The 27,458-nt window shown below is 62.6% G+C and overlaps 1 protein-coding gene across 3 annotated transcripts; it reads right to left on the bottom strand.

Annotated features, from left to right (window-relative positions):
* Window positions 1–671: 671 nt before the first annotated feature.
* MMP17 (matrix metallopeptidase 17) lies at window positions 672–22,067 on the bottom strand. Of its 3 annotated transcripts, none has more exons than XM_067701248.1 (10): window positions 21,854–22,067; window positions 12,139–12,271; window positions 11,195–11,324; window positions 10,415–10,698; window positions 9,311–9,487; window positions 7,455–7,554; window positions 5,717–5,799; window positions 5,466–5,618; window positions 2,354–2,611; window positions 672–1,616 (listed from the first exon to the last, which is right to left on the bottom strand). In XM_067701248.1, exons 1-10 carry the CDS (start codon window positions 21,998–22,000, stop codon window positions 1,303–1,305), a joined length of 1,779 nt encoding a protein of 592 aa, XP_067557349.1. In that variant the 5' UTR covers window positions 22,001–22,067; the 3' UTR covers window positions 672–1,302. The 3 variants fall into 3 exon arrangements, with proteins under 3 accessions (XP_067557349.1, XP_067557350.1, XP_067557348.1); XM_067701249.1 differs by lacking the exon at window positions 21,854–22,067 and adding an exon at window positions 19,281–21,443; XM_067701247.1 differs by lacking the exon at window positions 21,854–22,067 and having other exon boundaries at window positions 12,110–13,295.
* Window positions 22,068–27,458: the final 5,391 nt, after the last annotated feature.

The following is a 27,458-nucleotide window of genomic DNA, read 5'->3' as shown; positions in this document are numbered from 1 at the left end:
CACCCCCATGTCCACGCACCCCCAGGAGAAGCACTGATGAATCGCTCCCTGCCAGTGAGAGCGGGCAGGCAGCCAGGGCTTCTGGGAAAGGTCGCCCTCCCGGGTGAAGGGGGTACAGCTCCCACTCTTTGCCCCTCCGGGTGGGAGAGCGGTGGCTGCCATCCTGGCCTTGGAGCCAGAAGCAGAAGGAGAAATGGGACGGAGCCACCTCCCTGCACTTCCTGTTGGGAGGCCCTCAGGGGCATTCGGGGTGGCAGACAGCGTCCCAGGTGCCCCACCCAAAACCTTGTCTTGTTCTGCACGTCCCGCACTGAGAGCAGTACCTGCACGTACTCCATCAGGGAGCAGTACCTCCATCAGGGAGGGTTGGGCGAACGTGCCAGAACCCCAGGTCCTGACACCTGACCCGGCCCGACCCCTGCCTGTGGGCAGGAGGCTCGTTTCCCTGAGCTGGGCCTCAGTTTGTCCATCTGTGAAATGGGTGTAATGACCCAGGGGTCATGGAGTCGTCAAGTAAGCGCTGGGCAGGAAGGTGTTGGTGACCACTGCACAGGCCTCCCTGGAGGCCCCCCACCCCAGAGTGCAGGTGGTCTGGGGCCAGGGCTGCACAGGCCCCGGAGGACGCCCACGCTCGGACCGCCTGAGCGCGTCAGGGAGCCGAGCCTGAGCCGTTACAAAGCAGGAAGAGATCGTGTTTGTCTGAAACGCGTCACAAGGGAAGCCCACCACGGCCCCAGCTTGGGGGCTCGCCCGTGGAGTCGGCTGCCCTGGTCAAGGCAGCCGGCAGGCCCACTGGGACCAGGAAAGGAAGCCCCACGGGCGGGCGGAAGCACCAGGGGCGGCTCTGCGGCAGGGGACGGGGAGGGGGTGCCCGTGGGCCTCCGGGCTGCTCTTGCCAGGGTCTGCGGACCCGATGTAACGCCCCCAGCCCAGCCTACCCCTGGCTCCTCGGTCAGTCTCCGTGGGATTCAGTCACTCGCTCGCTGAAAGGACGGCTTCCGGCCCCAGCCCGGCCGGGCCGTGACGCAATCTCCCCAGCTGGCAGAGGGCAGGCAGGCCAGGCGGGAGCTCCCCCAGCATCCGCGCCCGGGGAGCAGCGCCCTCTGCTGGCCTCTGCCGAGTCGGGGGGGCTGCACCCGGCGGCCTCGGCCTGGGGGGCTGGCGGCGCCGTCCCCATCTGCAAGGCGGGGTCCGCTCTGCAGGGGCGCTTGGCTCAGGCGCTGGAGGGGCGGGCATCAGTCCTTGCACTTTGTGGCTCTGGACCGCAGCCCGTTCTGTCCTGTCGCAGGCCAGCGCCGAATGTCACAGCGCCAGGGCCCGGGCCGCTGTCCACAGGAGGCTCAGCAGCGCGGCCAGCAGTGGGCCCGCGGCCCGCGGTGCTGCGGCGGCGATGGAGGTGCAGGAACAGACCTCGTAGGCGTCCTCTGAGCGGCTGTGGTCGCGCTGCCCCGGCCGGGCGTGGGCCCCTGCCTCTCCGTCTGCGCCCTCGGGGTCAGCGGGCGGGTCTCTGCAGACCAGCCAGTCCCGGGCCGTGGGCTGCGGGTACCCGGGCGCCACCTCCAGCTCGCCATCCAGCACCTTCCAGTACTCCTTGCCGCGGAAGAAGTAGGCGGCACCTGGGGGAGAAGAGGGCAGGCAGCTGAGCTCCGGCCGCTGCAGCACGCGGGATTCGGTGTAGACGGCAGGAGGACGGGATACAGAGAGCTGCGGGGCCAGTAGGAAGGACGGACGTAGAATGTCTCAGGTGAGAGTCAGAGTCTTGGTCTCAGCCTACGGGGAGCCCATCTGTGGGCACTCAGAGCATTCCAGGCCTGGGAAAGCTCAAGGAGCCGCCTGGAGGCAGGGGGATGGATGAGATGACCTCTGCTTTTTCCCTACTATTTATTTAGTGAGGGCCTACTATGTGCCAGGCTGTTCTAGGTACTGGGGACATGGCTTTGCAAATAGAACAAATGAAACTTCCCGTACGGGTGGAGCTGCCCCTGTGGGAGGGTGCTGTACTTCTCACTGCAGCCAGGAGGCGCTGCAATGACGTTTGGGTGGAGGCCTGAAGCCGGTGGGGAAAGTGTTGGGGGGGGGACGCACGGCAGGTGCAAAGGCCCTGAGGTGTGTGTGTGAGAGCAGGAGGCAAGGCTGCTATGGCTGGAGGGGTGATGGGGGCGAGGAAAGGACCCCGAGAGGTGAACAAGAGCCAGAAGGGGCGACCCAGGGGCCCCTCTGGGGGCGGGTGGTGTCTGCAGCCGGGGGGGGGGGGGGGGCGGAGCAGACGCACGCATCTGCCACTGGATCCCAGCTCCCCAGGTTTGGGGCAGAGGCTGCCCCGGAGTCGCCCTTCCCCCCGCGTCCGGCTCACCATCGGACCAGCGCATGGCATCGTCGAGCGTGCTGGGGATGCCCCTCCACGGGGGGCTCTGGGCGGGGTGGCCAGGGTCCATGCGCCGTGTGTGCTCATCGTAGCGCCAGTACAGCTGGTCCTTAAAGAAATAAGTCTTGTCATTGTGGGCCCAGGAGAAGGCAGCATCGACGCCGCCCGGCGGGAGGCCGAAGTCCGAGACGGGCCGCGGGTATCCTTCCTCTACGTTATTGTCCTTAAACACCCAGTATCTGTCTCCTGGGGGCGAGAGAAAGAGCCGTGGGCCGGGGTTCGCCCAGCCCGCCGGGCGAGGGCCCCAGCCCTTGCTCCTCCCACAGACGGGCACCCCGATGCGCAGTGCCCATGGCGTAAGTCCCAGGAGGGTTCACTGAGCGCCTGCTGTGCTCCCGGCAGGGGTCCCACACGTGCCAGCAGCCTGGGGAGGCGGGGCCAGATGAGGCGGCCGCGTCACAGCCAGGGGGCAAGACTACCCGCTCCCACCCCGAGAAGCCACTTCGCTCAGCGGGGCCTTGTCCACTTCTGCTGTGAGGCGGGCTGAGCACGTTCACGGGCAAAGCAGGAAGGGCGCTGGGTGAAGGCCCACCGGACCTGCGTGTGTGCAGCCTTGTCAGATTACACAGAAGCAGAGCTTTAGAAATCACCAAGAACCTCAAATCCGCACGTAAAGCTTTTGGAAATGGTGTGATTAAGACCCTTGTTGGGTGTCCTTGACTCTGTGCTCTGGAAACACATCCTCAGCTGCTCCGCCGCAGGAGGGTGGGGATCAAATTTGGGTGTGTGTTGTCATGTCCCCCACTCCCGCCCGGTTTAGCAACAACTCGACCCTGTTATTTCGCAAACAAATGAGGGAATTCCCTGGCGGTCCAGCGGTTAGGACTCTGTGCTTTCACCCTGCAAGCTGCAAGGCGCGGCCAAAGAAACAAACAAAACAACAAATGAAAAAAGAAACAAATGAAAACAGAAGATACAAATGAAGAAGAAGCAAAACATTAGAAAGATCTTTGGCTGGACAGAGGACTGGAATAGACATTTCTCCAAGGAAGATATTCAAGTGGTCAGTAAGCACACGAGAAGATGCTCAACATCACTGATCATCAGGGAAATGCATGTCGAAACCCTAACGAGACACCGCCTCACACCCAGTAGGACGGGCACGATCAAACCCGCCCCCCGAAAACAGCAAGCGTAGGTGAGGATGGGGGGAATCGGGCACCGCTGGTGGGAATGTAAACTGGGAGCGGCTGCTGTGGGAGAAAGAAATAGTCCAGGACCCAGTAACCCCACCCCTGGGTATATACACAAAGGAACCGAAAGCAAGTTCTCAAAGAGCTATCCGTACACCCATGTCCACGGCAGCCTTATTCACAACGGCTAAGACGTGGAAGCAAGCCAAGTGCCCACCGACAGATGGTAAAATGTGCTCCATCCACGCAATGGAACACGACTCAGCCTTGAAAAAGGAGGGCGATTCTGACCCCTGCCGCACCGGGGATGACCCTGAGGACGTGGTGCTCAGTGAGGCAAGCCAGTCGCCAAAGGACAGATCCCGTGTGCTTCCGCGGTATGAGGCCCCCAGAGCAGCAAGTCCACGGAGACAGGGAGCAGGCTGGCGGGTGCCGGGGGCTGGGGGGGGCTGGGGAGTTAGTGTTTCATGGGGACAGTTTCAACTTTACAAGATGAAAAAGCTTTAGAGATGGACGGTGGTGACGGGTGCACACAGCGTGAAAGTACTTAGTGCCCCTGAACTCTACACTTATAAATGGTTAAGACGGTAACTTTTACAGTGTGTGTGTGTGTGTGTGTGTGTGTGTGTGTGTTTTACCACAATTAACAATACTTTCTAAAAGATCATCTGTCAGAGACTGGCAACAACTGAAGGAAACGACGGCACAGCTGCAGACAGGGCCCCGTCGATCACAACGAGAAGGGCCGTGAGTGGGCACACGTGGGGTGACGTCGACAGGGCAGCCCGACCTGCTCCAGCGGACGCTGCCAGGCGAGCGCAGAGGCCCCAAGTGCCCACACTGTCTCACATTTCAAGTCTGGAGCTGTGGTTTCTCGTGGGGATCTCCCGATTTTTAAATGTTAAGAAACAATCCAAGTTACTTAGAAGATGCCAGACAGGCCCCCCCACCATGACTGTGGCCGGCCCTTGACATCCAGCCTGGGAGACGGTGATTCCACTGTCAGGGGGCGCGCCAGGGTGAGTGTGGAGGGCTCGAGCCCAGGCACCACACAAGGGAGGCCAGGTTGGAGAGCCTGGGTCAGGGCAGCAGGGTGGCTTCACTCTGGGGAGCTACAGACCCTGCACCCCCAAAACACAGCTGCACGTACATACAGCAGTGCGTGAGACTGAGGAAGGCTCACAGCCCCCGAGGCGCCCACAGAACTGGCAGGGCTCAGTCTCCTGCTGCAGGCGAGGCGCCTTGCCTTTTCCCCAAAGAGACAGCACGCTCCCCAAGGGCGGGAACCACCACCCCAGCTCCGCCCGGGAGCAGGGCTGTTGAGGGTGAAGGGACACCCCTCCTCCAGTGGACCTGTCACCCTGGACTGAGATGGGAGAGCAGTCTCCCCCTGCTCTTAGGCTAAATCCAGCTCCTTCCCGCGGCCCCTGGCGAGGACCTGCCCTTCCCACCCCCGCCTCCTCGCCCTTCACTCTGATCCAGCCTCATCACCCTCTTCCAGGTTCTTTCAATCAGCAAGCTTGTTCCTGCCTCAGGACCTTTGCACTGGCAGCTCCCTCGGCCTGGTATGCTGGTCCCGCAGGTCCACCTGAAGTTAACTCCCTCATTACCTGCAGGTGCTTATCGTGTGTCCCCTGGCCCAGAATGAGGGCAGGGATTTTCGTGTCTTGCCCACTGTGTGCCTGCAAGGCCTGCCACAGTGCAGAGCACACAGCAGGTGCTCAATAACTACAAACTGGTTGAGTGCACACGTGAACGTGAGCCTCTCTGCTCTGAGCTCTGGACCCACAGAGCAAAGCACAGGACTGGCCTCCTGCGTGGACGCGAGCCTTGGGGGTCCTGGGGAGCGCGGGCTGCGGCCCCCGGTCAGCGATGCCCGGCAGGCACCCAGATGGGGGGGCACCCACCTTTGAAGAAGACGATCTTGTGGTCACTGGTGCGCTCGTACACGGCATCCACGCTGTCCAGGCGCAGCGGCAGGCCCCGCCAGAAGCGGTGCACCTGTGCCGGCTGCAGCGACACCAGGTGCCGGTCCCGGGTCAGCCGCCAGAAGTACTTGCCTAGGGGAACACAGGGGGTGGGGCTGCAGGTGGCCGGCCTGGGGCCCAGGGTGGGCTCTGCTCCTGTGTCCGCCGGCCGCTGGACCCGAGGGGGTTACCTTTGAAGAAGAAGGCCTCGCCTCGGATCTGGGCTACCGCGTCGAAGTGGCCGCTGCATCTGTGGGGCACATCCTTCCCGGGCCTGGGGGCAGAGAGAGGGCCGGGCTGGGAGCTGCCCCGGGGAGCTGGGCTGGGCAAGGCCATGGGGACAAGCATCCCCGAAGGACCCTGCACGCCCGCATCACCGCCTGCAGGCCCAGCGACCATAGCAGTTTAGTCAAGAGAGAAAAGCAGGTGAAACAGCCCCACGCTCGCCGTGCAGGATGCGAGACGGATCGCTGAGCGAGCGCACTGGACGAGCAGGCGCTCTCCACGCTGCCAGCGAAGCGTCGGGAAGCCAGCTGGGCACTTTCTACAGAAGCGCGGAGCGTGCGTGCCGGGACCCCGATTCTGAGTCTGGAGCCCTGTCCACGGACAGTACTCACAGCAACGTCATGTGTGACGACAAAAGGTCAGGAGCTTAAATGCCCGCCGATCCAGGACTTAGAAACAGGGCAGGGCACACGCGTACCGCAGTGCAGCTCAGCCCCGAGACCCAGGCATCTTCACAGACACAGAGGCCTCCACGGGCCCTGGGGCCAGAGCTGAGGCACGGAGCAGCACAGGACATCCCACTGGGCTCACGCATGTACATCTACACGCTGGGCTTTCTACACACGTGTGGAATCTCTCTGGAAGGACACGCACATGCACAAATGTCTGCCCCAGGGAGGGGCTGGTAGGTCACCGGCGAGGACTGATTTCGCTGTGAGTTGCTTTTTGTGCCCCTGGAATCGCGCACTGCTGGCAGGTGTTACTTATTCAATAAGTAAGTGCAATGAAGACCAACAGTAACACAAGTTACAGCAACATCTGTGACCTCAGTGGCAATTCACCACATACAGCGGAGTGAGAAAAGCATGAAAACATCCCACGTCTGGAAAACCAAACCTCGAAACAAACCAAACCACGGAAGCCTAAATACATAGATTTCTGTTTGTATTTTTGTGTTTAGTGTTTTGTGTGAGCGTGAAGGTGGCACGGAGGCATGCCAGGCTGTGAGGGCAAAGGTGGGGGGGTGGACGGGGACGCCTCCCTGCAGATTCTGTGGCACTTGTTCCACTGGGGGATGGGGGGGTGAGAGTAGGCAGGCTCTGACTGCTTTCACCACGGGGCTAGACGAATCCAAGCTGGGCCTTAAAAGGCGGACAGCTGCCGCGCGGCCTCCAGCACTGCCAGCCCTCCGGATGCTCCCTTGGGACAGCCACTCCAGGAATCCAGCCTCCGGCACGGGACACAGATGGCGCCCAGCTGAGCCCAGCCTTCGAGTCAGCCCAGCCCAGGCACCAGACCTGAGGCAAGATGCCCCCAGACGATCCCAGCCCCCAGCAGGTGTTCCCAACACCGTGGAGCCGACCCCCGACCCCCGACCGTGCCCTGTCCAAGTTCCTGACCCACAGAACCCACGAGCCTCACGATATAGTGGGGGTTTCATGCCACGAGGCAGGGCTGCTTGTTACGCAGCCGTCGACGACTGACTGGGATGAAGGGTGAGAGGAAATCACATTTGAAAGTCAAGGCCTCTGCACGGTCTGGGCTGGGGTGAGCAGGGGGTCCCCTCCATTGTCTGTCCATAAGAAAAGAAACTAACTGTCACTCAGGGCTCAGCTGGCCCAGAAGCCCCACGAGCTCAGGACCCGGAGCCGCTGCTGGGGGCCGTGCTGGCCGCAGAGTGGAGACAAGGGGCCCACGGCTTACGGGGTGCTAGCGCGATCATCGGGGGGCTCCGGCAGGAGGGGCGGCTCCTCGGGCTCTGGGGCGTCTGGCTGTGCCGTTGGGGACACGGACTCCCGCACGCCTGTGGAGACAAGGAGGCTGCATTGGGCCCTGCAGACCCCACCACCCTTCCTGGAGCCGCCAGGACGGAGCCGGGGCCATCGGGTGGGTGGCATCGCGTCTTGACCGGGCCGAGCGCCGGGCTGCGGCGGTGAGCAGGGCAGGGGAGACTCCGTCCCTGGAGCCGGAGCCTCGGGATGCGTGAGCGGAAGGCGCAGGTGCCCCACTGACTTAAGGGCGGGTTTACAACCCCCGCCCCCCAACTCCACTCCTGGGCACAGACCCCAAATAACAGAAAACCGGTGTTCAGACAAAAAGCTGTACATGGATGTGCACAGCAGCGTTATTCATAATGGCCAAAAGGTGGAAACAACCCAAATGTCCACCAGCGGAAGAATGGATAAATAAAATGATCGGCTGTCAAAAGGAATGAATTACTGACGCACGCTACGCCGGGGAGGACCCTGGAAAACACACGCTGCGTGAAAGCAGCCGGACACAAAAGGCCACACATTGTACGATTCCATTTATGTGAAACGTCCAGAAGAGGCAAGTCCAGAGACACAGAAAAGGGACGAGTGTTTGCCGGGGGCTGGGGAGTGGATGGGACGTGACTGCTAATGGGTGAGGTGGGATGGCGGGGGAAAGGGGGGCGGGATGAGAACGTTCTGGAAGTGGAGAGAAACGGCGGTTGAACAACATTGTGAATGTACCAAATGCTTTCAAAGGGTAAAAACCGTAAACTGTGCTTCAACAAAGGACGTGCACAGATGTCAGAAGGTGGGAAGCGCTGGGGCAACAGCGACGCGGGGGTGGGGCGGCCCAGGCGGGGGGAGAGGCTGCGACGCGGAATGAGGGGAGGCTGGCCTCCGAGGTGAGGCACCCGGTCCCAGGCTTTAAGAGGACTGCTCTGGCCACTGTGGGTAGGGGCAGGCTGGCGTGGGGTTAGGGAGACCAGCATGGAGAAGGGGGGTGACTGGGGGAGGTTCATCACCCCCACCTTGCTCTCGCAGCTCCCAGGACAGACCTCCTTCTGCCACCTTGCCTGATGTGTCCCCAGCGGAAGGGGGCCCGGAGCTGGCCCTGGGTCAGTCCTGGCTCAGCGCTCCCGTCTCTCAGTGGGGATGTGGTACCTACTTCACAGGTTGTAAAGACTGGATGACTTAATACATGTAGGTGCTTTGCATGGGCCCTGGGTCACCATCAACGTCAGCTGTCACAACCTGAAACCGTCTGGGGATTGGACGTGGGATCTTGCCCGGGGCTCTGAGATGAGCTCCGTGGAGAAGGCAGCGGGGGCCCCAGGTCTTAGGGACCCCTGGCGACACAACTCACCTGCTTATTCATTCCACACACACCGCGGGGTAGCCAGCGTGTGCCAGGCGGCCCCAGGTGCCGAGCGCGCAGCAGACAAGACAGAACCAGCCCTCTCGTGGGGCTCTGTGCTCTGGGGTCCCCGGCATTTCTGCCGTGGGGCTCTGTGCTCTGGGGTCCCCGGCATTTCTGCCGTGGGGCTCTGTGCTCTGGGGTCCCCGGCATTTCTGCCGTGGGGCTCTGTGCTCTGGGGTCCCCGGCATTTCTGCCGTGGGGCTCTGTGCTCTGGGGTCCCCGGCATTTCTGCCGTGGGGCTCTGTGCTCGGGGGTCCCCGGCATTTCTGCCGTGGGGCTCTGTGCTCTGGGGTCCCTGGCATTTCTGCCGTGGGGCTCTGTGCTCTGGGGTCCCCGGCATCGCTGTCCCCATCCCCGGGCGACCCGTGATGGCTCTGGGGGGGACTCACCGTACAGCTGCCAGACGCGTACCCTGTCCTCATAGGGGAGCCCGTAGCGCAGCGGGTCACCCACCGGGCCCTGGTAGTACGGCTGCATGATGGAGCGTGTGGCCGCCACGTGGCTCAGCCCGATGGCGTGGCCAAACTCGTGGACAGCCACTGCGAACAGGTCCATGCCGTGGGCATCTGGGGACACAGGAGCCAGTGAGCCCAGGGAGGCACCACCAGCTCCTGCTGGGCCACGGGGACGGGACCCGTGGGGTGAGGTGAGATGAGTCCGCCAAGCTGGTTACAGAGGAGGCCCCGGTCCTGACAGACGGGTCCTATGGAGTCACTCAGGGCTTGTCTGCTCCCTAGGAGGCCCTGTGGAGTTCACAGGGGCCTCTCGGGCCCCGGGGGTCTCTTGGTCCCCCTCACCTCCCACGTGCCCCTCACAGTAAAGTTGGCAAACTATTCTGTACGGGCCACGTGGTAAATATTTCAGGCCTTGCTGGCCGTCAGGATCCCAAGTTACAGGGGTCACTGTAAGCTCCCTCAACCCCACAGCACTGAATAGATGCTCCAGGCCCCACAGGACGGGCCTGGGCTCCCATCGAGGCATAAAACCCACAGGTTCTACGGGGCCACTTCTGGCTCCTCCAGCTGGGATGGGCTCCCCAGCCTGGGATATAGACTCACCCCACGAGGCCCCCGTCTCCCCCGCCCGCACCTGCAGCCTGTGCCCCGCGGCTCTGCCCCTCGTCCCGCCTTGAAGCTAGGGGCCCGTGACTCCTTTGGCCAATGGGACTTAGAAGTGATGGCGTGCCGAGGCCTCGGAGGCCTTCCAAGCTTGCACTCCCGCTTGGGAGCTGGACCAGGGGGAGGATAAGCCTGGCTCACGGAGTCACGTCCCAGGCCTGCGAGCCCAGCCCGGGCCCGCCAGGTGGGTTGCCCGTGCAGAGACGGCTGGAAGCAGAGCTGTCCTGAGCTGGACAGGTGCCCACGGCTTTAGGCAGGGGACGCGTGGCGGTTTCCTCTTCCTGGGGGGCTGGTGTGGCTCCCTACACCATCGTGGGCTCTGTCAGGGGCTGGGGGTCATGCGGGGTCCCCGGGGCCACCCCAACCCGGACGCACCTGAGGAGCGGAACGTCCAGGCCTCGTCATCGTCAAAGTGGGTGTCCCCTGCGGTGTGGTGGTCGCCCGGGAGGAAGGCGTGGGCCACCGCGCCGCCGGGGCCGTCGAAGGGGTAGCGGTCGTTGTGGTCAGCTGTGGAGAAGTCGATCTGGATGTCGGCGGCGCTGCCGGCCACCTCGTGGAAGTTCAGGGGCGTGAGGTCGCTCCAGACTTTGAGCGCGTAGTGCATGAGCGCTCGCACCGTGTCGCGGCCCAGGGGCGAGTCCCGCGGGAACGTGCGGACCCTGGGGCAGGCGGGGTCAGAGCCGGGTCGGTCACAGGGACAGGCCCAGTGCCCCCGCCCCAGGCTGGAGTGCGCTCCCTGGAACAGCTTGCCCCGGGGCGGTGGGGGGCACCGGGGCCCTTATTTGGAAATGGGGTTTGCAGACATAACTGGGGCGGGGATGGAGATGAGCTCATCCTGGAATAGGGTGGCCCCTAAAACCAGTGAGTGTCCTCACAACAGACAGAAGGGGACACAGACGCGGAAGGAGGACACGTGAAGACGGAAGCAAGGATCAGAGCCACGGGCCCAGGGCTGCTGGCGGCACCCGGACAGGGGCGGGGCCGGATTCTCCCTCACAGCCTCCAAGGGACCTGTGGCCCCTGGACCTCGGGTTTCTGGCCTCCAGAACCGAGAGGATAAATTCCTGTCTCTTAAGCCCCGGTCTGTGTGTGCTCATTTTGGCCGACGCCCAGACCCCCGGAAAGGCCAGGCCCGGTGGAGCCCCGCCTGCCCACCTCCATGACAGGTTCCTCTTCCTCCACTTGGTCGGGGCCGGAGCCTGGCGCGTCCTTCGAGCCGGGGCTGCGGCTGGGAGGTCAGGGAGGGAACAGCGCGGGGTTCTCATCAGTGCCAGGGTGGCCTCATCTGCAGGGCGGGCGGGCGGGCGGGGGTCAGGAGCCAGGCCCAGCGCACGCGCACCCCCAACCGGGGATTCCCAGCAGCTCCCCGAGAGCTGGCCCCAAGCTCCAGTCCCGGCCCCTCGCTCTGCACCAGGTCTGTGGGGACAAGGTCCAGGCCTCCAGCTATGTCGGGCCCCCCTGCCAGGGGTGCGTCCACAGGCCAGGAGTGGGGGCTTTCAAAGCATTCACTGACGTACGGCAGGGATCTGAGCAGTCGGAGGGGGCACGGCCCCAACTCGGACCGTCGGCCAACATTCCCTGCATCTCACGGGACACACACCCGACCGGGTCTGTGTGTGACACACGTGTCTACTCCCAAGAGGCCCGGGGACAGACATGTTTTGATCAGCTGGCCCTTCGAAAAGTCTTTACAAAATTGGAATTTGTGGCCAAAATGTAAAAAGTGGGGTGCTCACATAACCCCCCCAGATTTCTGGTTTCTCTTGGAAAGCGGGCAGTTTCAACAGCACAGGCCTAGCACCCCAATGGGGCGACTCAACTGGGGCATGGGTGGCCAGACCCCACTCCGACAGCTGGCCTGCCCGGCCCGTGGCATGGAGTTTGAGACCCCACTGAAAGTGTGGAAAGGGGGTCTGGGTGCGGCTGGTACACACTCACCCCCTGCTGTGCCCACGGCCGGGGATGGGGAGGGGATGACGGAGGGATCCCATGCGGCGGGAATCCTCCCTCCATCCCAGGAGAGCAGGGCAGGCTGGAGGGGGCAGTTAGGAGGAACTGGGCTCAGCTCACCCATCTCCCACTGCACCCTGAGAACTGACCCAGGACGCCAGTGGCCTCCAGGCCTCCGAACTGCTGCATGGCCACGATGGCCTTGGACAGCTCCTCTGGCGTCTGCAGCTGCCCTGTGTCGGGGTCTGCTGGGGGCAGGTAGCCGAACCTGCTCAGCCACTCCTGCGGGCAGAGAGTACAGTGAGGGGTGGAGGGGGAGCTCAGCCCCACAGAAGAGCCACCTGCCTGGGGCCATCACTGCGGGGAGGGGCAGGCCTCTCCTAGCCCTGATCAACACTCCAGCCCCTGCCCAGTAGCCCACAGGGCGTCTCATGCTCCTTCCTTGCCTAAGTGTCTTAATAAACTTGATGCCCCTTAGATGGGTGGGTTTGAGCAGTGCACAACCTGTGCGACTGCTCATGGCAGCCTGCCCCACCTCACTCCTCCTGAGGCAGCAAAATGCCCAGGGGACACTTCCGGAAGTGAGATTTTTAAAAGGTTATTTAACATCGTGAGCGCCCAATTCAGGCCCGGAGCTGGCTTGTGAGGCAGCAGTTTAGGACCCAAGGTCTGAAACCCGTGCTGAGAAGGGCAATGGGCTCAGAATCTGGTTTTAGGAATCTGGTTATGAGCTGCATGTGCACAGTAGTTAAGAGCCCAGACTCTGGAGCGAGGCTGCCTGGGTGCAAATCCCACCCAGCCCCCTCCTCACTGTGCAACTGAGGCAAGTCACACCCCCTCTGGGCTGTTTCCTCGCCTATGGATGTGAGGATATAAAGAGTTAGAACGTGGAAATGCTCACATCAGCCCTGACACAGGTACCCTCCATATAAGGTGTGTGTTGTCAGCGGACAGCTCTGATGCAAAGTGCCCCAGTGGGGGTCCTCTGAGCAGGAGTGGGGGGCAACCCTTTATACCACGGACACACATAGAACCCCTTTACCATCTGTGGGGGGCCAGGGGACAGGGAGGCACCGATGCCATCCGTGGGGACCTCCTGGGGGGCTTCTGTTTCTTCAGCTGCCACACGGCGCTCATGCCCACTTCCCAAGCCATGTGACAATCCCATAAAAAGCACTCAGCCGGGCTTCCCTGGCGGCAGTGGTTGAGAATCCGCCTGCCGATGCAGGGGACACGGGTTCGAGCCCCGGCCCGGGAAGATCCCACATGCCGCAGAGCAACTAAGCCCGTGCGCCACAACTACTGAGCCTGCGCTCTAGAGCCCTCGAGCCACAGCTACGGAGCCCGTGTGCCACAACTACTGAAGCCCGCACACCTAGAGCCCGTCCGTGCTCTGCAACGAGAGGCCACTGCAGTGAGAGGCCCGCGCACTGCAGCGAAGAGTAGCCCCCCTCGCTGCAACTAGAGGAAGCCCGCGCGCAGCCACAAAGACCCAACGCAGCCAAAATAAATAAATAAATAAATGTCCTAAAGGATGAAAGAGAAAGCATTCGGCCGCGTGGACGCAATGCCGGGGTGGGCTCATCAGCCAGCGCCAGAGGACCCACGGTGCGCGGAGCGCAGGGTTTGGGAGATTCTCTGAGCTCCACCCCCTCCCAGACCAGGCTTCAAGAAATGCACCGGCTTGCAGGTCTATTTTTTTTGTTTTTGGTGGACATGTAAAAAATCTTCGATTCATTTATGCTACCTGCAGGGCCCCCAGAAGCTTGCGAGTTTGCAGCCCCTGCCTGAGGACTCCCCGCCCCAGGGATCTGACCCCACAGGGGGCCCAGAGGGTGCTCAGTGGGAGGGGGTCTATCCTCCTGGAATTCCCAGGGAATGTAACTGACCAGGAGGGTCCTCAATGATTTGCATATAATTTGCATACACCTGCAGCAGACTAGCTGGATTCCCTCCTTTCCAGGAAACACTGAGTCCTTGCTGGGGTTCTCTCTGTTCCGTTACCTCCTCCCCAACTCCTGAAGGAACCCCCAGAATGCACAGAACTGGGGGACCGGGAGACCCCCCTCGACCCAGGCAGCACAGTGCACAGCAACCAAGGGGCGCTCCCGGTGGACACACGGGTGACATCCTGTGCCCAGACGAGGGGAGCACGAGGGCCGGGCAGGCTCACCCCGACCCGGCTCTGCCCTCTGTGCTGTTGAGGCCTCTGCCACCCCGAGCACCCTTCTTTCGGGAGGACCACCCTTCACATCACTTCAAACACATTTAAATGCACCCCATCAGCCGCCAACAGGATTTACTGAGTCCCCCGGCTAATCAGTGTCTGAGAGCATTCCCGGTTACAGATGTGTATTTGTATCCACTTTGCTGTACTAACAGAAACTAACGCGACATTGTAAGTCAACTATACTCCAACAAAAATTATTTAAAAAATGTGTGCTTGTGGCTACGCATCTTGGGGGAAAGTTTTACATGTGCTTTAAGGTTTTGATGCTGCCGTTTTCTTTCGGAAAGTCAGAAAACACACACACTCTGCAGCTCTTTGTTAAGACTGCAGGACTGAGCTACAGAGCCTGGAGGCGCCCAGCACCACGAGGAATCCCTCCGGGGTGTCCTCAGACCGTACATGATGCTGGGTGACGATGCTGTCCCCACTCTCCTTACCAGGTAATGGTCCACCCAGGCAAGCGCCTTTCCCCACCCAGGCCAGTTGCTTTGGGTGGGCAGGGGCTGAGACAGCCTGGGGGGACCACCCGTCTCCCGGCTGTCCCCTTCTAGGCTGGGATAACAGCTGGGCGTCTGATCGTAGCAGAGCCCCGCTCTGAGCCCTCGCGGGGCTCCTTGGGGCTCACAGAGGAGCTGCGCCCGCTGGTGCTGGGCAGCCTGGCCCGAAGGCCAAGCGCATCTTTGGGCTTCAGGCCTCAAGAGCACCTCAGGTGGTTTGGAAACGTCTGCTAACATTGAAAAGCAGGAGGTTTCAGCTACAGGTCAGAACAAGGGCAGAGCTGAGGGCCTGCGCCAGCCTGGGACAAGCTCTGCTCCGACCGCGGCCGGCAGCTGCTGGCGCCTGCCCGGGCCCTGAGCACTGCAGCCTGCAGCCCCTGCTGCACGAAGGAGCACAAGAAGGGACCAGATCTGAGGGGCTGGCGGGAGGCAGGGGCTCCCTCCCCCTTTCCCCGCAGGCTTGGGCTCAGACATCCCACCTGCCCCCAGCGCAGCTCCCTCCCCCATCGCAAAGCCCGTCCCTTCTCTTCACACCCCGGGCCCACCTCCTCCCCGTGGCCCCACCAGTGGCGGTGGGCTTCTGTGTCGATTCCTGGACGGCTCGCTGGGGGAAATCCTCAGGAGGTGTCTGACAACAGGACGAGCCCCTGGCAGCCACCGGCCCTCAGGTGATGCGTGGATCGGGGGGCCTGAAGAACCCACGGGGACCCTAGCCCAGCCTGAGCCATCCTGTTCTGCCTTCAGTGGAAACACAAGTGTCCCCGACAAGAAGCCCCCATCCCTGCTGGGAAGGAACAGTCACCCTAGAGCCCTGTGAGGGAGGGGGCGTCTTGGACAGCCCCTTTCTCTCTCTCTTTCTCTCTCCCTCTCGCCCTGCCAGCTCGTTCCGTTCCCCTCTTCAGGGGAGACAAGCAAACTCCCGAAGGGCCGGGGTTTCACTTTTTTTCCTGGTAGTACGTACACGCTGGAACATCACAGAGGAACCAGGCTGAGAGCCCGTCCTCAGGGCCGGGTCCTTGCATGGGGCGAAGGCTGACAAAAGCCCTGCCTCGGCTGCCCCTGGAGCCCGCGCAGCCCCGATCCCTGCACCCACCTCAGTGGTGCCTGCATGAGGACGGCCCCTGGGGTGGGGGCCCTGCCCCTTGCCCCCCAATACCCTGCAGAGCCTGTGGGTCGCCTGGGCCAGCCCCCTCCTGTGCTCATCCACTGGTCCTCCCTTCACTGTCACCACGGCTACCGTGTCTCCAGGGCAACGAGGCTGTGTGGGCAGAGGGTGAACTTTCCAGAAGGCTGAGGGGAGGGGGGAGGGGTGGGAGCGAGGGGAGCCCCAAACCCGCAGGGGCTGCCCCGCCTTGGAGAATCGCTAACAGCCAAGGACATGCTTTCACCCTCCTCCCCGCAAGGACCCCCGTGAGCTGAGCCATTACTGCAGATGGGGAAACCGAGGCCCAGAGAGGTGGGTGTCCTGCCCAAGGCACTGGCAGGAAGTGGGGCGCCGGCCCCTCCCGCAAATGCAGTCACCTACCATCCCTCCCGTGGCTTTCCCATTCGCCCTGCCCAGCCCCCGCCTGGTCTTGTTTTTCTCTATGTCGTTTATCGCTGGTTGACACAACGTGCATGCGTTCACAGCGTTAACGATGTTTAACGATGTTTAACGCACACACCACAGAACTCCCTCCTGACCTCCGCAGTCACAGGCCAGTGGGCCATCGCCGCCACGGAGCGGCCCCGCGTTCACGTCTTGAGCGGCCCTCGGCCCAGCAGGTCAGCCGTCAAGTGCAGGCACCTGCGGCCTCGGTGCTGGCTCCCAGGCGGCGCAGCAAACCAACCTTCCACAGACGGGTGGACCAGTGGGCGAGGGAAGGCCGCGCTGCGACGTGCTGTACGGCGCCGGTGCCGGTAAACAAGAAGTGCTTACTGTGTGCAGTGCCCCCGCAGGTCCCTCCCACAGCCCCAGGCCTGGCCACTGCTGTCCCCACTTACAGGGGGGGAAATGAGGGCTCGCCGCACGCGTTGGCCGTGGGAGCAGGACCGGAGCGAAGCCACCGGGACCCCGGGACGCCTGTCGGCTCGCCGATGCCCCGTGAGGGGCCTGTGTCTGGCCGGGACAGTGGGGACGGCGGCTGAACTGTCGGCGCCCCCTTCGCCCTCCGTCTCTAACTGGATTCCGCCAGCCTCGTCTGGAGCGGGTATGGAGAGCGGTGTCATTAGCCCCACGGCACAGTTGAGGAAACGGAGGCCCAGGGCAGTGCAGACAGCGTCACAGCGCGGGGGGAGCGGAGGCGGGCGGGCGGTGGTTTAGAGCGCCCACCCCCACCCCCAAACAGTAACAGGCCCTTCGGCACCCACTGCGTGCCGCCGGCTCTGCACCTTCACCCACTCACTGCTCAGCACCCACGGGGCGGTGTCACCATCACCTCCACGTGCAGCTGCGGAAATGGCTCACGGTCCCAGGGCGCAGCTCTGGCTCAAGTCTGTGTCTGACCCGCTTGGCCGTCCGGGCGCTAAAGACCCAGAGCTAAGGGGGTTGGTGGCCCCCCGGCAGGGTGCGTCTTCCTCCAGGGGCTGCTGGCGGTTGGGATGACCCCTTGCCCCAGCATCTTCCCCAGGGGGATGCTCCCAGAACCTCCTCTGACGGTCCACCCGTCCATCCGACACCCTCACCGAGGGATCCCTGTGTCAGGTGCCGGGGGGACAGGGAAGGTCTGGGGAGACACCGTCCTGCTGTCTACGCAGGAGGGACAGTCTTGCACAGAAAGCCAAAGATAAACACGTGATAAGTGTCACAGATGATAAATGATTAGTGATCCTAATGGCCAACGATTATTGAGCGCTGCTCAATTACTCACAGCACCCACAGGGGAAAGCTGTGAGAACAGGGGTCTGTGGGGTTCAGTTCCCGCTTGGCACACAGTAGGCGCTCAACAGAGAACTACTGAAATGATCTTACAGGTGGGCGCTATTATTATGACCATTTTACAGATGAGGAAACAGGTGCAGAGAGGTCAGGACACTTGCCCACGGTCACACAGCCAGACAGTGCAGAGCTGGGAGGGGAACCCAGGCTATCTGGCTTCAGGGCCTATTCCCAGGACCGCTGTGCTATGAGGGGAAGTGAGACAGGGTGGAGGGGCTCCTTAAATGGGTGCTCGGGGGGGTGGCACCTGAAGGATGAGAAGGAGCTGGCCAGATGATGAGCCGAGGTGAGAATTCATGGCAGTGGGAACAGCTTGTGCAAAGGCCCTGGGGCAGGAACCAGCCTTGGAAGTTCAGGGAGCAGAAAGGAACTGGTAGGACTGGGGTACAGAGGGAAGAGAGGATGGAGGAGTGGGCAGGCGGGTCCCGCATCCTGCCCAGGCCACTATCCATCCCTCCTGAGAGCTGGACAGTGCCTGGGAGGGACACAGCAGGCTGTCGGCTAGCGTGTGACAGATGCACCCGTCACCCCTCCCGTGCTCAGCAGAGGCCCTGCACCCAGAGCATCTCACTGGAAGCTCCGAGCCACCATTAACCGAGAGGCAAAAACCACATGCATGCAAAGCACCCTCGGAAACCCCCAGGAAGGCACTGCATCAGGGAGGACCCTGGTGAGCCCTCAAGCCCTTGTCCCTGTTCCCACACCCCCTCCTCAGAACACGAAGGCAGCTTACTGCCTGCAGACGCTGTGGTGAGAGATTCAGGGGCATCACCCAGGGAACGTCCCCACTGCCCCGCTCTCATGGCCCCACTTTACAGACGAGGAGACTGAGGCCCAATGCTCAGATCGCAGGCTGTGAGCAGAGGCTGGCCCCGGAGCCCCTTGAAAGAGCAACGACATTTCCTCAGCTGCCAGGCTGCTCGCCAGCCTGTTTAGTCAGCTTCCACAGTCCCGGGGCTCAGACCACAGGCGGCCAGGGCGGTCCCGCCCACGCCACAGGCCCCCGAAAGCACCACAAAGACTTCTCAGTCATCCAGACGCCCTAGGCCATGAGTGTCTGGGAAACGACTCACTTGTTGACAACGTGCCTCCAGGGTCGGGAAGGGGCCCAGTTGGGTCCTAAGCTCTGGGAGGGGAACCTGGAGGCGAGGCTCCCCTCTGGGCGGCTCAGTGACACCATCCCTGGTCCCCTCGGTTGGGTTCCCTGACTGCAGCCGAGAGGGTGTTCCCGGCCCCAAGCCAGGTCTGATACGGGTCCTGAGTGCACCGAGGTGCCAGACACTTGCTGGGGACCCAGAGGCGACTGGCTGAGGCCACGGTGATGGTCACCCCCGCCACCCCCCTCCCTACCCCCTGGAGGCGGATACGTGCTCACAGGAGCTCCAGCCCCTGCCCAGCCCCCTGGGCCGCTACTCCCGGCCACCCTCACATACTCTCAGCCACAAGCCACTGTCACCGTCTGGGTGTCAGACATCAAAAGACCTGCCAGCACGCGTGGTACAAGGCACAAGAGCTCACAGACTTTGTTGCTGGGATAGAAACCTGAGAACAAACTTTAGAGGACGGTGGCGAATCTGCCAACATACGATACGTTACGTGCATACCTGTCACCTGGGCTCCCCCAGCATGGGTCCCTCACATACTCACGTCGCAGTAAGCGGGCGTCCTGGCAGCTCCTGGCTATGGCGAACTATTAGGAACAGTCTGCCCGTCCGTGCGGGGGTCTGGCTAATGGACATGACATCCGTGCAGTGAAATGCGACGGGTGGAAAGAAAGAACCAGGAGGACCGAGACGTTCCAACACGGACCGTTCTCCAGGATAGACTGGGAAGTGAAAACCGCAGGGCGCGCGGCAGTGGGCAGCAGGTTGTCATCCGTAGAAATAAGGGACCGAGGTCCCCATGCCCTTTTACGTGCCCAGACAACCTCTGGAAGGATCCTCAGGAAATGAGGGAGACAACGGCCCCTGCAGACCCTTCTGCATGGTCTGAATATTCTGCTGTGGGTACTACCTACTCAGAAATAAAATAATGAAAACGGGCCCAGAAGGACTTGCGGCTCAGTCGACAACCCCAGGAGGGCACGGGGCTCTTTTGTCCCGCTCGCCGAGGCCTGAAAGCCCACCGTTGGACCGGCGCGTCAGGCCTCAATCCGGTGCTTTGTTCTCCTCTGAGGCTCGGGCGGGCTGGGCTGGGGAGCCCCCTCCCGGGGACAGCCAGCGCACAAGAGACCCGCTGGGCACGGCTCTGTCTGGCAGAAGCTGGGTCACACTTACAAAGGGGCCCTTCTCCTCACTGGCAGCCCTAGATCTGAATATCCAGTCAGTGGGCCCCTGGGGGCAGCGTGCAGAGCTGGGTGGAGGGGAGTCCTCCCTCCTCCCCGCAAATCCCTGCTGGTACTCCCAGCCTTCCGGCACCTCCGGGTCTGATGCGCTGAGGTGTCATTCCCCCGAAGGCCACCAGAGACCGCCCTTGGCCCGCAAGTCGGGGGCAGGAGGCAGGAAGGTTTCTCTCACTCAGGCTGGAGGGGTCCTGGCCTTCCCTGGGTGGGGCGGGGGTCTCCCTGGGCAAGGGCAGCATCCTCTGCTCTTTATGCGCCGGGTCGTATACCAGGGCTCTGCTGTCTCTGGGGCTCCAGGCTGGGGAGCCACGTCCCCTGCCCAGTGCCCCGTTGCCGGGGAACCCAGGGGAGCAGGGAGAGGCGGAGGCATGGCGGTGCAAGCCAGGAGCCGGAGTGTGCACCTGACCCGCTTCCTCTGGGTGGGCGGCGAGAAACTTCAGAACAGCCCTGGGCGAGACACACGCACTTGGCTGGGCTAGGAGCTCCATGCCCTGAGCGTGCGGGCCCGACCCCCAGGAACCCTCCCGTGGGGTCCCTCACAGCTGGAAGGTGGGAGCCTGGTTCTACTACCACCCAGCCTAGACCTAGAGACTTGATGCCCTCAGACACCCCAGGGCCCGGAGGAGGTGGGCAAAGGCACCCCGATTTCAGAGCAGTTTGGCTGGGAGGAAGCGGCGCTGGGGACCCTCTGGCGTCTGGATGCAGACAGCAGGGACCGTGGTCATTCCCCCGCAGGCGGCTGCAGGGGTTGCGGCAGCTGGGCGGGGGTGGCCGAGTCCTGCCAACCACGGGGCTGCGGATGCCGCCCAAACGCCTGCACTGGCCTGAAAGCCACCCGGAGCTCGAGAATGCCACTGGCCTGGGAGAGGAGCCTTATCGGCACCCCTTTAGGAGACTGCCGTGGGCCGGGGGCAGAGGCAGGGAGCAAGGTCCCCGGCCCTGTCCCTTCATCTGTGCAAGTGAGGGCAACTGCAGGGGCGGAAGCCTCAGAAGGAATCTGCTTCATCCACCGCCCTGCTCTCACCCTCGCCTGGCCTCCCGGGGCCCGGGGGTGGCGAGACCCATAAAGTCTGATCTAAATCTTCCAGGTCCCGAAGAGGAGGCTCCAAGCCTGGCGGGCTGAAAGGGGGAGGGGTGTGGGAAGAAGACACTGCGCAGTCCCCCAGTATGGTTTCCAAGCCAGTGGGACAGCTGATACTGAGGGAGGGGCGCAGGAGAAGGCGGGACGGCTACATCCCAGCCTGGGAATGGGAGGGGGACTCCAGCAGGCTCAGGACAGGGACAAGGGTGGCAAGGCAGGGCTGGCCACCCTGGGGGTGGAAGGAGACAGGGACTTGGGCCAAGATCCATGCCCAGCGGGGGGCTGGGAGGCCGGCTCCCTTGCTCCCCAACGTCTTCAACATCCTCAACGGAGCAAACTCGAAACCACCGACTTTCCGGGGCGCCCACACTCAGCAGCCCTGTCTTTTTCTCGGTTGTGGGCGCGCACCCCTCCCCCCCGCCACTCCCACGGGGAACGCACTCGGGACCGCCCTGCTCTGGGCGGCTGCGACTGCTGTCCCACCCGCCTCAGGGGCCCCTTTGGGGCTACACGGAGCCGGCAACGGGGCTGGGGCCAGTGAGCCCCCAACCTCCGCGGAGCAGGTGAAGTCCCTGCTCCGGCGACTGCGGCGGGCTCTGAGCGCACGGAGCCCGGGAGGGACCCGCCGCCTCTTTCCCAGACCCGGGTGCGCGCGCGTAAGACACTCAGACTGTGACCCAGCCTCAGCCTTCCTGCCCAGGAAATGGGTGCAGGGCGTCCGAGTTCCCGCAGGCACCGAGGCGCCCCGATGGGGTCTCCCCGGCCCGCGGGAGCCCTGCATCCCGGCCGCGCACTCACCACTCCCAGGCTGAGGTCCTCGGCTCGGGGCGCGGGTGCAGCGCAGCCCCCACGGGCGGCCAGCGCGAGCAGAAGCAGCGGCAGCGGCGGGACCCGGGCCCAGGGAGGTGGCGGGCCGGGCCCCCGGGTGGCGCGGCGCCGCCGCATCGCGCTCACAGGGCGGACGGCGCGGCGGTGGCAGTCCCCGCGCCCGTGCGCCCCGCGCCCGCGCGCCCCGAGCCCGCGCCAGGCTGCCTGCCCGACCGAGCCCTGCGCCGCCTCCCAGCGGCGGGGCGGGGCATGCTAATATATGTTAATGAACGCCGCCGCCGCTCCCTCCCTCCGCCTTAAAGGGCCCGCGCCCCGCTCCCGCCAGAGTCCCGCGCCCCCTGGAGGATGCTCAGAGCTCACCCACGCCCCGCCCGGCGAGTCCACACGGGGACCTTGGCTGCGGTGGCCCGAAGGAAGACACTTCCAGAGTGTCCCCAGACGGCCCCGGGGCGGCGGAGGCATGCAGGCGGGGGCACAGTCCGGGGCTCTGTGCCGGCCCCCGGGGAACGGACCTCGCCTCCCGCCCGACCGCTCGTACTTGGACCCCGCGCGCCGAGCACTGTTTCACGGTCAGGGCTGGGGACCCGGAGCGGCAGCCGCAGCGCGCCCGGCGGACGCCTGGGGGAGCCTTTGCACCGTGGTAGAAGGGAGGTGGGGTCGGATGGCGGTTGAGGAGGGAGAGTGGGAGGGGTCGGGGTAGGGGTGGGAGCAGGGAGGGGCTGGGGGCGTGAGAGGAGCCGGGCTGCAGCGGGGCTGGGGGTGGGAGCTCGGGAGGGACTGCGGGAGGGGGTGGGGTGAGAGACTAGGAGGGGCGCGGGCGGCGGCCCTGACTCTGGTGGCGTCTGGGCGCAGCTGGGAGTCAGCGAGGGCCGTGGGTCTGTGGTCGCTGTGGGTTTGAGGGCTGGGTTTTCGGGCAGAGCCTCCTCTCCACTGTCCTCCCGTGGCTGGGGTCTTGCGCATCCTTCCCTGCTGTTACTCTCCAAGCCTGCTCAGAAGACCGTTATGTTGACCCGCTGAGATCACTTGCAGTGAAGACCCTGCATACGATGGCCGTTCACAGGCACATCCCCCAACCTTGCTCAAGTGCTACTGGCAAAAGCCTAGCTCAGACTGGCTCTGGTCAGGGAAAGGAAATTTATGGGCTCATTAAACTAGGCCATCTCAGAGCAGGCTGACGTCAGGCAAGGCTGGATCAAGTTGCACCAGGACATGATCAGAATACGGTTTCTCTCTCCATCTCTGTGTTGGCTTCATCCTCAGGCGAGATCTCTCCAAATGGCAGCAAAGACAGAGTGGGCAGCCGCCCCCGACATTCTTCCAGATTAGCAAACCCGGCCGACCGACTCTCAGGCCGCAGTCCCACGGCCATCTCTCATTGGACGCTGTGGGCCGTGTGCCCATCCCTAACCAAGCATGTGGCTGGGGGACGAGCGGGACCAGCTGCGCTGACGATGGGAAGGAAGGCGTTTTCTAAAGGAACTTTGAGATGCTGACGTCAGAGTGAAGGAGGGTGGGTGGCAGCCAGGGCTGGCGCAAGGGGCTCGGAAGAGATACCGGAGCAGTCGACCCCATGGTGTAACAGTTCTTCCTGCACCTGAGAGGGGACGCTGGCTGAGGAGCTGTAGGAGGCCCTGAAGGCGGTGAAGAGCCATGGCAGTGGCAGCGGCAGGGCCACAAGCATCAGAAGCTGCGGACAGACAGACCTGGTTCTCGCTAGGTAGGTCCAGACGGTGCCTGGTGGACGGTGCGGGAACCAAGGATGCTTGGTGTCGGGGGACGTGTCACTTCGTGGCGGGGGCCGTGTGGCACCACGGCTGCTGTTTTCTCCTCGAGCCTGCCCCTGAATGCTGGCATTTGAATGTGGCCCAAATACAAGCGCTGACGAGAGGCCACTTTTCACCCATCAGATGGGCGACGTTGAGAAAGTCATCTGTCATCACTCACCGCGGAGGGAAGTGGGGACTTTGGTGCTGCTGGAGGGGGTGCCACTGGTGCAGCCTCGCTGGGAGGCCATCAGGGAGCAGCTATTAAAATTTGAAATGTACACTTTCTACGGCCCAGCATTCTTGGTGTCTGCCCTGGAAAAACACGCCCATCTTTGTACAAGACGGCTGATGCGAGATGTAATAGTTAACCAAAAAAAAAAAAAACCCAGAAACTGCCTAACTGTGTGCTCTGGTGCTGGCTGTGTTCAAGGACGAGGGTGACGGGCAGAGTCCCGCGGCGCCCGTTTGCCGGCCTGTGTTTGCTGCAGTGGGGTCATGTCCCACTGCAGAAATGGGCACTTTTCTAAGACCCGCAGCTGCTGTGTAAGCTGGTGGCTGCCCTGGGATGACCGCGCTGGGACGTACCCCAAAGATGGAACACTGCATTGAGTGAGAAAGGGTGAACTAGATCCAGGTGTGCCAATGACGCTACTCAGACCTATTGTTGAGTGAAAAAAAAATTACAAGAAAAAAAGCAGAGAGCAGAAAAACCCCACAAAACAACTACATAGTTACATTTACCATGTGTACCGTGTACAAACACACGTGTCATCTCTTCTGAGCTTGGTCTGCTCAGGGGACCAGATGAGGACGAACAGGTAGATACCAGGATGTGAAGGGACCAAGGCCTTCAGGGTCTCAGCACAGGTTTACATTCTTACCAGGAGCAGCTATTCCTGGTTTACTTGTGTAACTCAAGGTCAGTGGGAAGAGCAGGGTGCATGTGTGTGTTGGATGGGAAAGGTCAGCTTGCTCAAGGAGGTCCCTGCTCCAAGATGGGGCCCCAAGGGGATGTGGTGCCCTTAGACCAGGCCCCAGGCCTTCAGTCCAGCAGAGCGATGGGGCACTGGCCACATGCCTGAATCCCTGCCCTTGTGGGGCTGACACCTGGCATGGTGGGCATAGATGAATCGGGTGCAAAGTGGAACAGTGGCTCCCAGAGGTTCCAGGCCCCATCCCTGGAATCCACGATGTGTCCCCTTATGTGGTAAGGGGAGCCTTGCAGATGTGATTAAGTTAGAGATGTTGAGATGGGGGTGGTCGCAGTGTCCTCACAAGGGCCCTTGAAAGAGGGAGGAGGGGGAGGCTCAGAGTCAGGGGAGGAGGCCACGTGGTGATGAAAGCAGAGGTCGGAGCGATGCAGCCAGGCACCGAGGGATGCAGGTGCTTCTAGCAGCTGGACGAGGCAAGGAGCAGAGCCTCCCCGGGAGCCCCAGAAGGAGCCAGCCCTGCTCACACCTTGCTTTCAGCCCAGCTGAAGGTCTCTAGACCTCCAGTCTCTAGACCTCCAGACTCCAGAACTGGGGGAGAACAAAGGTGCCTCACTTCGCACCACTAGGTTTGTGGTCACAGTTAAGGGCAGCCACGGGAAACTCCTGTGCATCTTATGGGCGGGGTCAGGAGGATGAGATGTCAGCTTCGCAAAGGCCTGAGGGAAGAGCAGTCAGCCAGGGGGCCAGCCCGTGCAAAGGCCCCGGGGCAGTCTCTGTGTGTTGGAGATTCAGCCATGGGGCTGGAGTGCCAACAGGGGGAGGTGGTTTTAAAACTTGTCCTTGGGACTTCCCTGGTGTCACAGTGGTTGAGAATCCGCCTGCCAATGCAGGGGACACGGGTTCCAGCCCTGGTCTGGGAAGATCCCACATGCCGTGGAGCAACTAAGCATGTGCGCCGCAACTACTGAGCCTGCGCTCTAGAGCCCGTGTGCCGCAACTACTGAGCCTATGTGCCGCAATTACTGAAGCCCGCGTGCTCTAGCGCCTGCGTGCTGCAACTACTGAGCCCGCATGCTGCAACTACTGAAGCCTGCGTGCCTAGAGCCTGTGCTCCACAACAGGAGAAGCCCCTGCTTGCCACAACTAGAGAAAGCCTGTGCGCAGCAACAAAGACCCAACGTGGCCAAAAACAACAACAACAAAAAGCTTGTCCTTGAACTCTTGGCTACGCTCCCCAGCGGGGGCTACACCCCTGGCCTTTGTGTCCACCTCCATCGACAGATGGGCCTGCAGGCTCACTTCTGAGCCTGCCTTAGCAAAGGCCACGGGCTCCCCTGGACCCCCCGGCACTCAGTGCAAGACACTTGCCATCTCAGTGGGGGCGGAGAGAGGGGGGGAGAGAGAGGATGCACAGAAGCCCCAGGGCTCTAGCCGGCGGTTTGCGTCTTCCCAGCTCAGGGGCCAGCTTGTGGGTGAAGAAGCTTCGGATGGTCTGGGGGCGGCTGCAGGGAGGCCTTGAGGAGCGCTGCCCGGCCGAGCCCGGACAGCCGCAGCCGTGGGAGGTAGTCAGGATGGCTGAGAGGTGCTTAGTCCTGCCACATTTGGGATGTTTTTGCTGGTATCTAGATGCCGTGTGAGTCTGCTAGGGCCGCCGTAACAAGCACCCGGACACTTATGGTCCTGTGTCCTGGAGGCGGGAAGTCCGAGATGGAGGTGTCGCAGGGCTGGTCCCCCCGAGGCCTCTCTCCTGGGCGTGTAGATGGCCGTGTCCTCCCATGTCCTCACGTGGCCGTCCCTGTGCGTGTCTGTGCCCTGATCTCCTCCTCCTATAAGGACACCAGTCACGCTGGATCGGGGCTCACCCTATGGACTCACTTCACCTTAATCACCTTTAAGACCCCATCTCCAAGTACAGTCACATCTTGAGGACCGCAACACCCAGATTTTGGAGGAACACAGTTCAGCCCAGAGCAGACGCCAGATGGAGGGAGAGGGGGTCGTAGCCAGAGGTGAGAGGTCGTCAGGGCGGGGACCACGTGCGCTGGGGGTTGTGCGGGCCAAGTGGCCATGGGGGCCGGGGTGGGGTGTCGCTGGCCCCCCTGGGCCCCGCCCCACTCAGCTGCCAGGTGCAACTCTTGGTCCTGGAGCCGGACCCTCTGCCCAGCCCGTGCCCCCGGGGAGCACCCCACCCCTCCCTCTCTGGGGCACCTGCCTGAAAGGGAGGCGGGTCCCCATGCCACGGCCTCCGGAGAGGGCGTTACAAGAGAAATCAGTTCTGGTTCAGAATACTTGTATTCACCTCTTGGTATTTGAAGAGAAGATGCTCTAACTGCTGGGATTGTCTGTGGGACAAGCTTTCCGGCGCTCAGGCTGTCTCGTACCCTGTTGTCTTCCATCCAGGACGAGCCTCTGGCCCCCTTGGCCCCATTGGTCTCTGTGCAGGAGGAACAATTTCAGGCGCCTTCAAGAAACCCAGCTTAAGAGGGAAAATTAGAGGTTAGTTTCAGGCATGGCTGGTTCCAGGGTCTCTGAGCCCAGACTCTGCTTCCTCCCTTTGGCTGACCTCGCGTGCTCCCCCACTCTGCCCAGAAGAGGAGGCCTCCCTTTTTCTGGGCCATGCCATGCGGCACGCAGGATCTTAGCTCCCCAAACAGGGCTCAAACCTGTACACCCTGTGCTGGCAGCTCGGAGCCTTGACCACTGGACCGCCAGGGAAGTCCCGAGGAGGCCCTTCCTAACGTTTCAGGGAAGGTCCTGGATTGTCTCACCTGGGTCTTGTGCTCTTCTCTGAGCCCATCACTGGGCCAAGCAGATGTGAGTTCTGATTGGCTGGCCTGGGTCTTGGGCTGAGGGCCTGTCAGCCCCACCCTTACCACG

This window comes from Pseudorca crassidens, chromosome 12 (assembly GCF_039906515.1).
Source record: "Pseudorca crassidens isolate mPseCra1 chromosome 12, mPseCra1.hap1, whole genome shotgun sequence".
Lineage (NCBI taxonomy): Eukaryota > Metazoa > Chordata > Mammalia > Artiodactyla > Delphinidae > Pseudorca > Pseudorca crassidens.
Note: the sequence above shows the minus strand (reverse complement) of the source record. Positions and strands in the feature narration are given on the sequence as shown.

What these genes read in the sequence shown, in the direction of transcription:
- MMP17 (XM_067701247.1), bottom strand. Translation starts at nt 12,509, where the DNA reads ATGAGCAGTCGCACAGGTTGTGCACTGCTCAAACCCACCCATCTAAGG. An exon ending in ACGCGTCTGGCAGCTGTACG is followed by an intron (nt 7,555 to 9,310) that starts GTGAGTCCCCCC and finishes TTGTCTCCACAG; the next exon opens with GCGTGCGGGAGTCCGTGTCC. An exon ending in CGAGGCCTTCTTCTTCAAAG is followed by an intron (nt 5,619 to 5,716) that starts GTAACCCCCTCG and finishes GTGTTCCCCTAG; the next exon opens with GCAAGTACTTCTGGCGGCTG.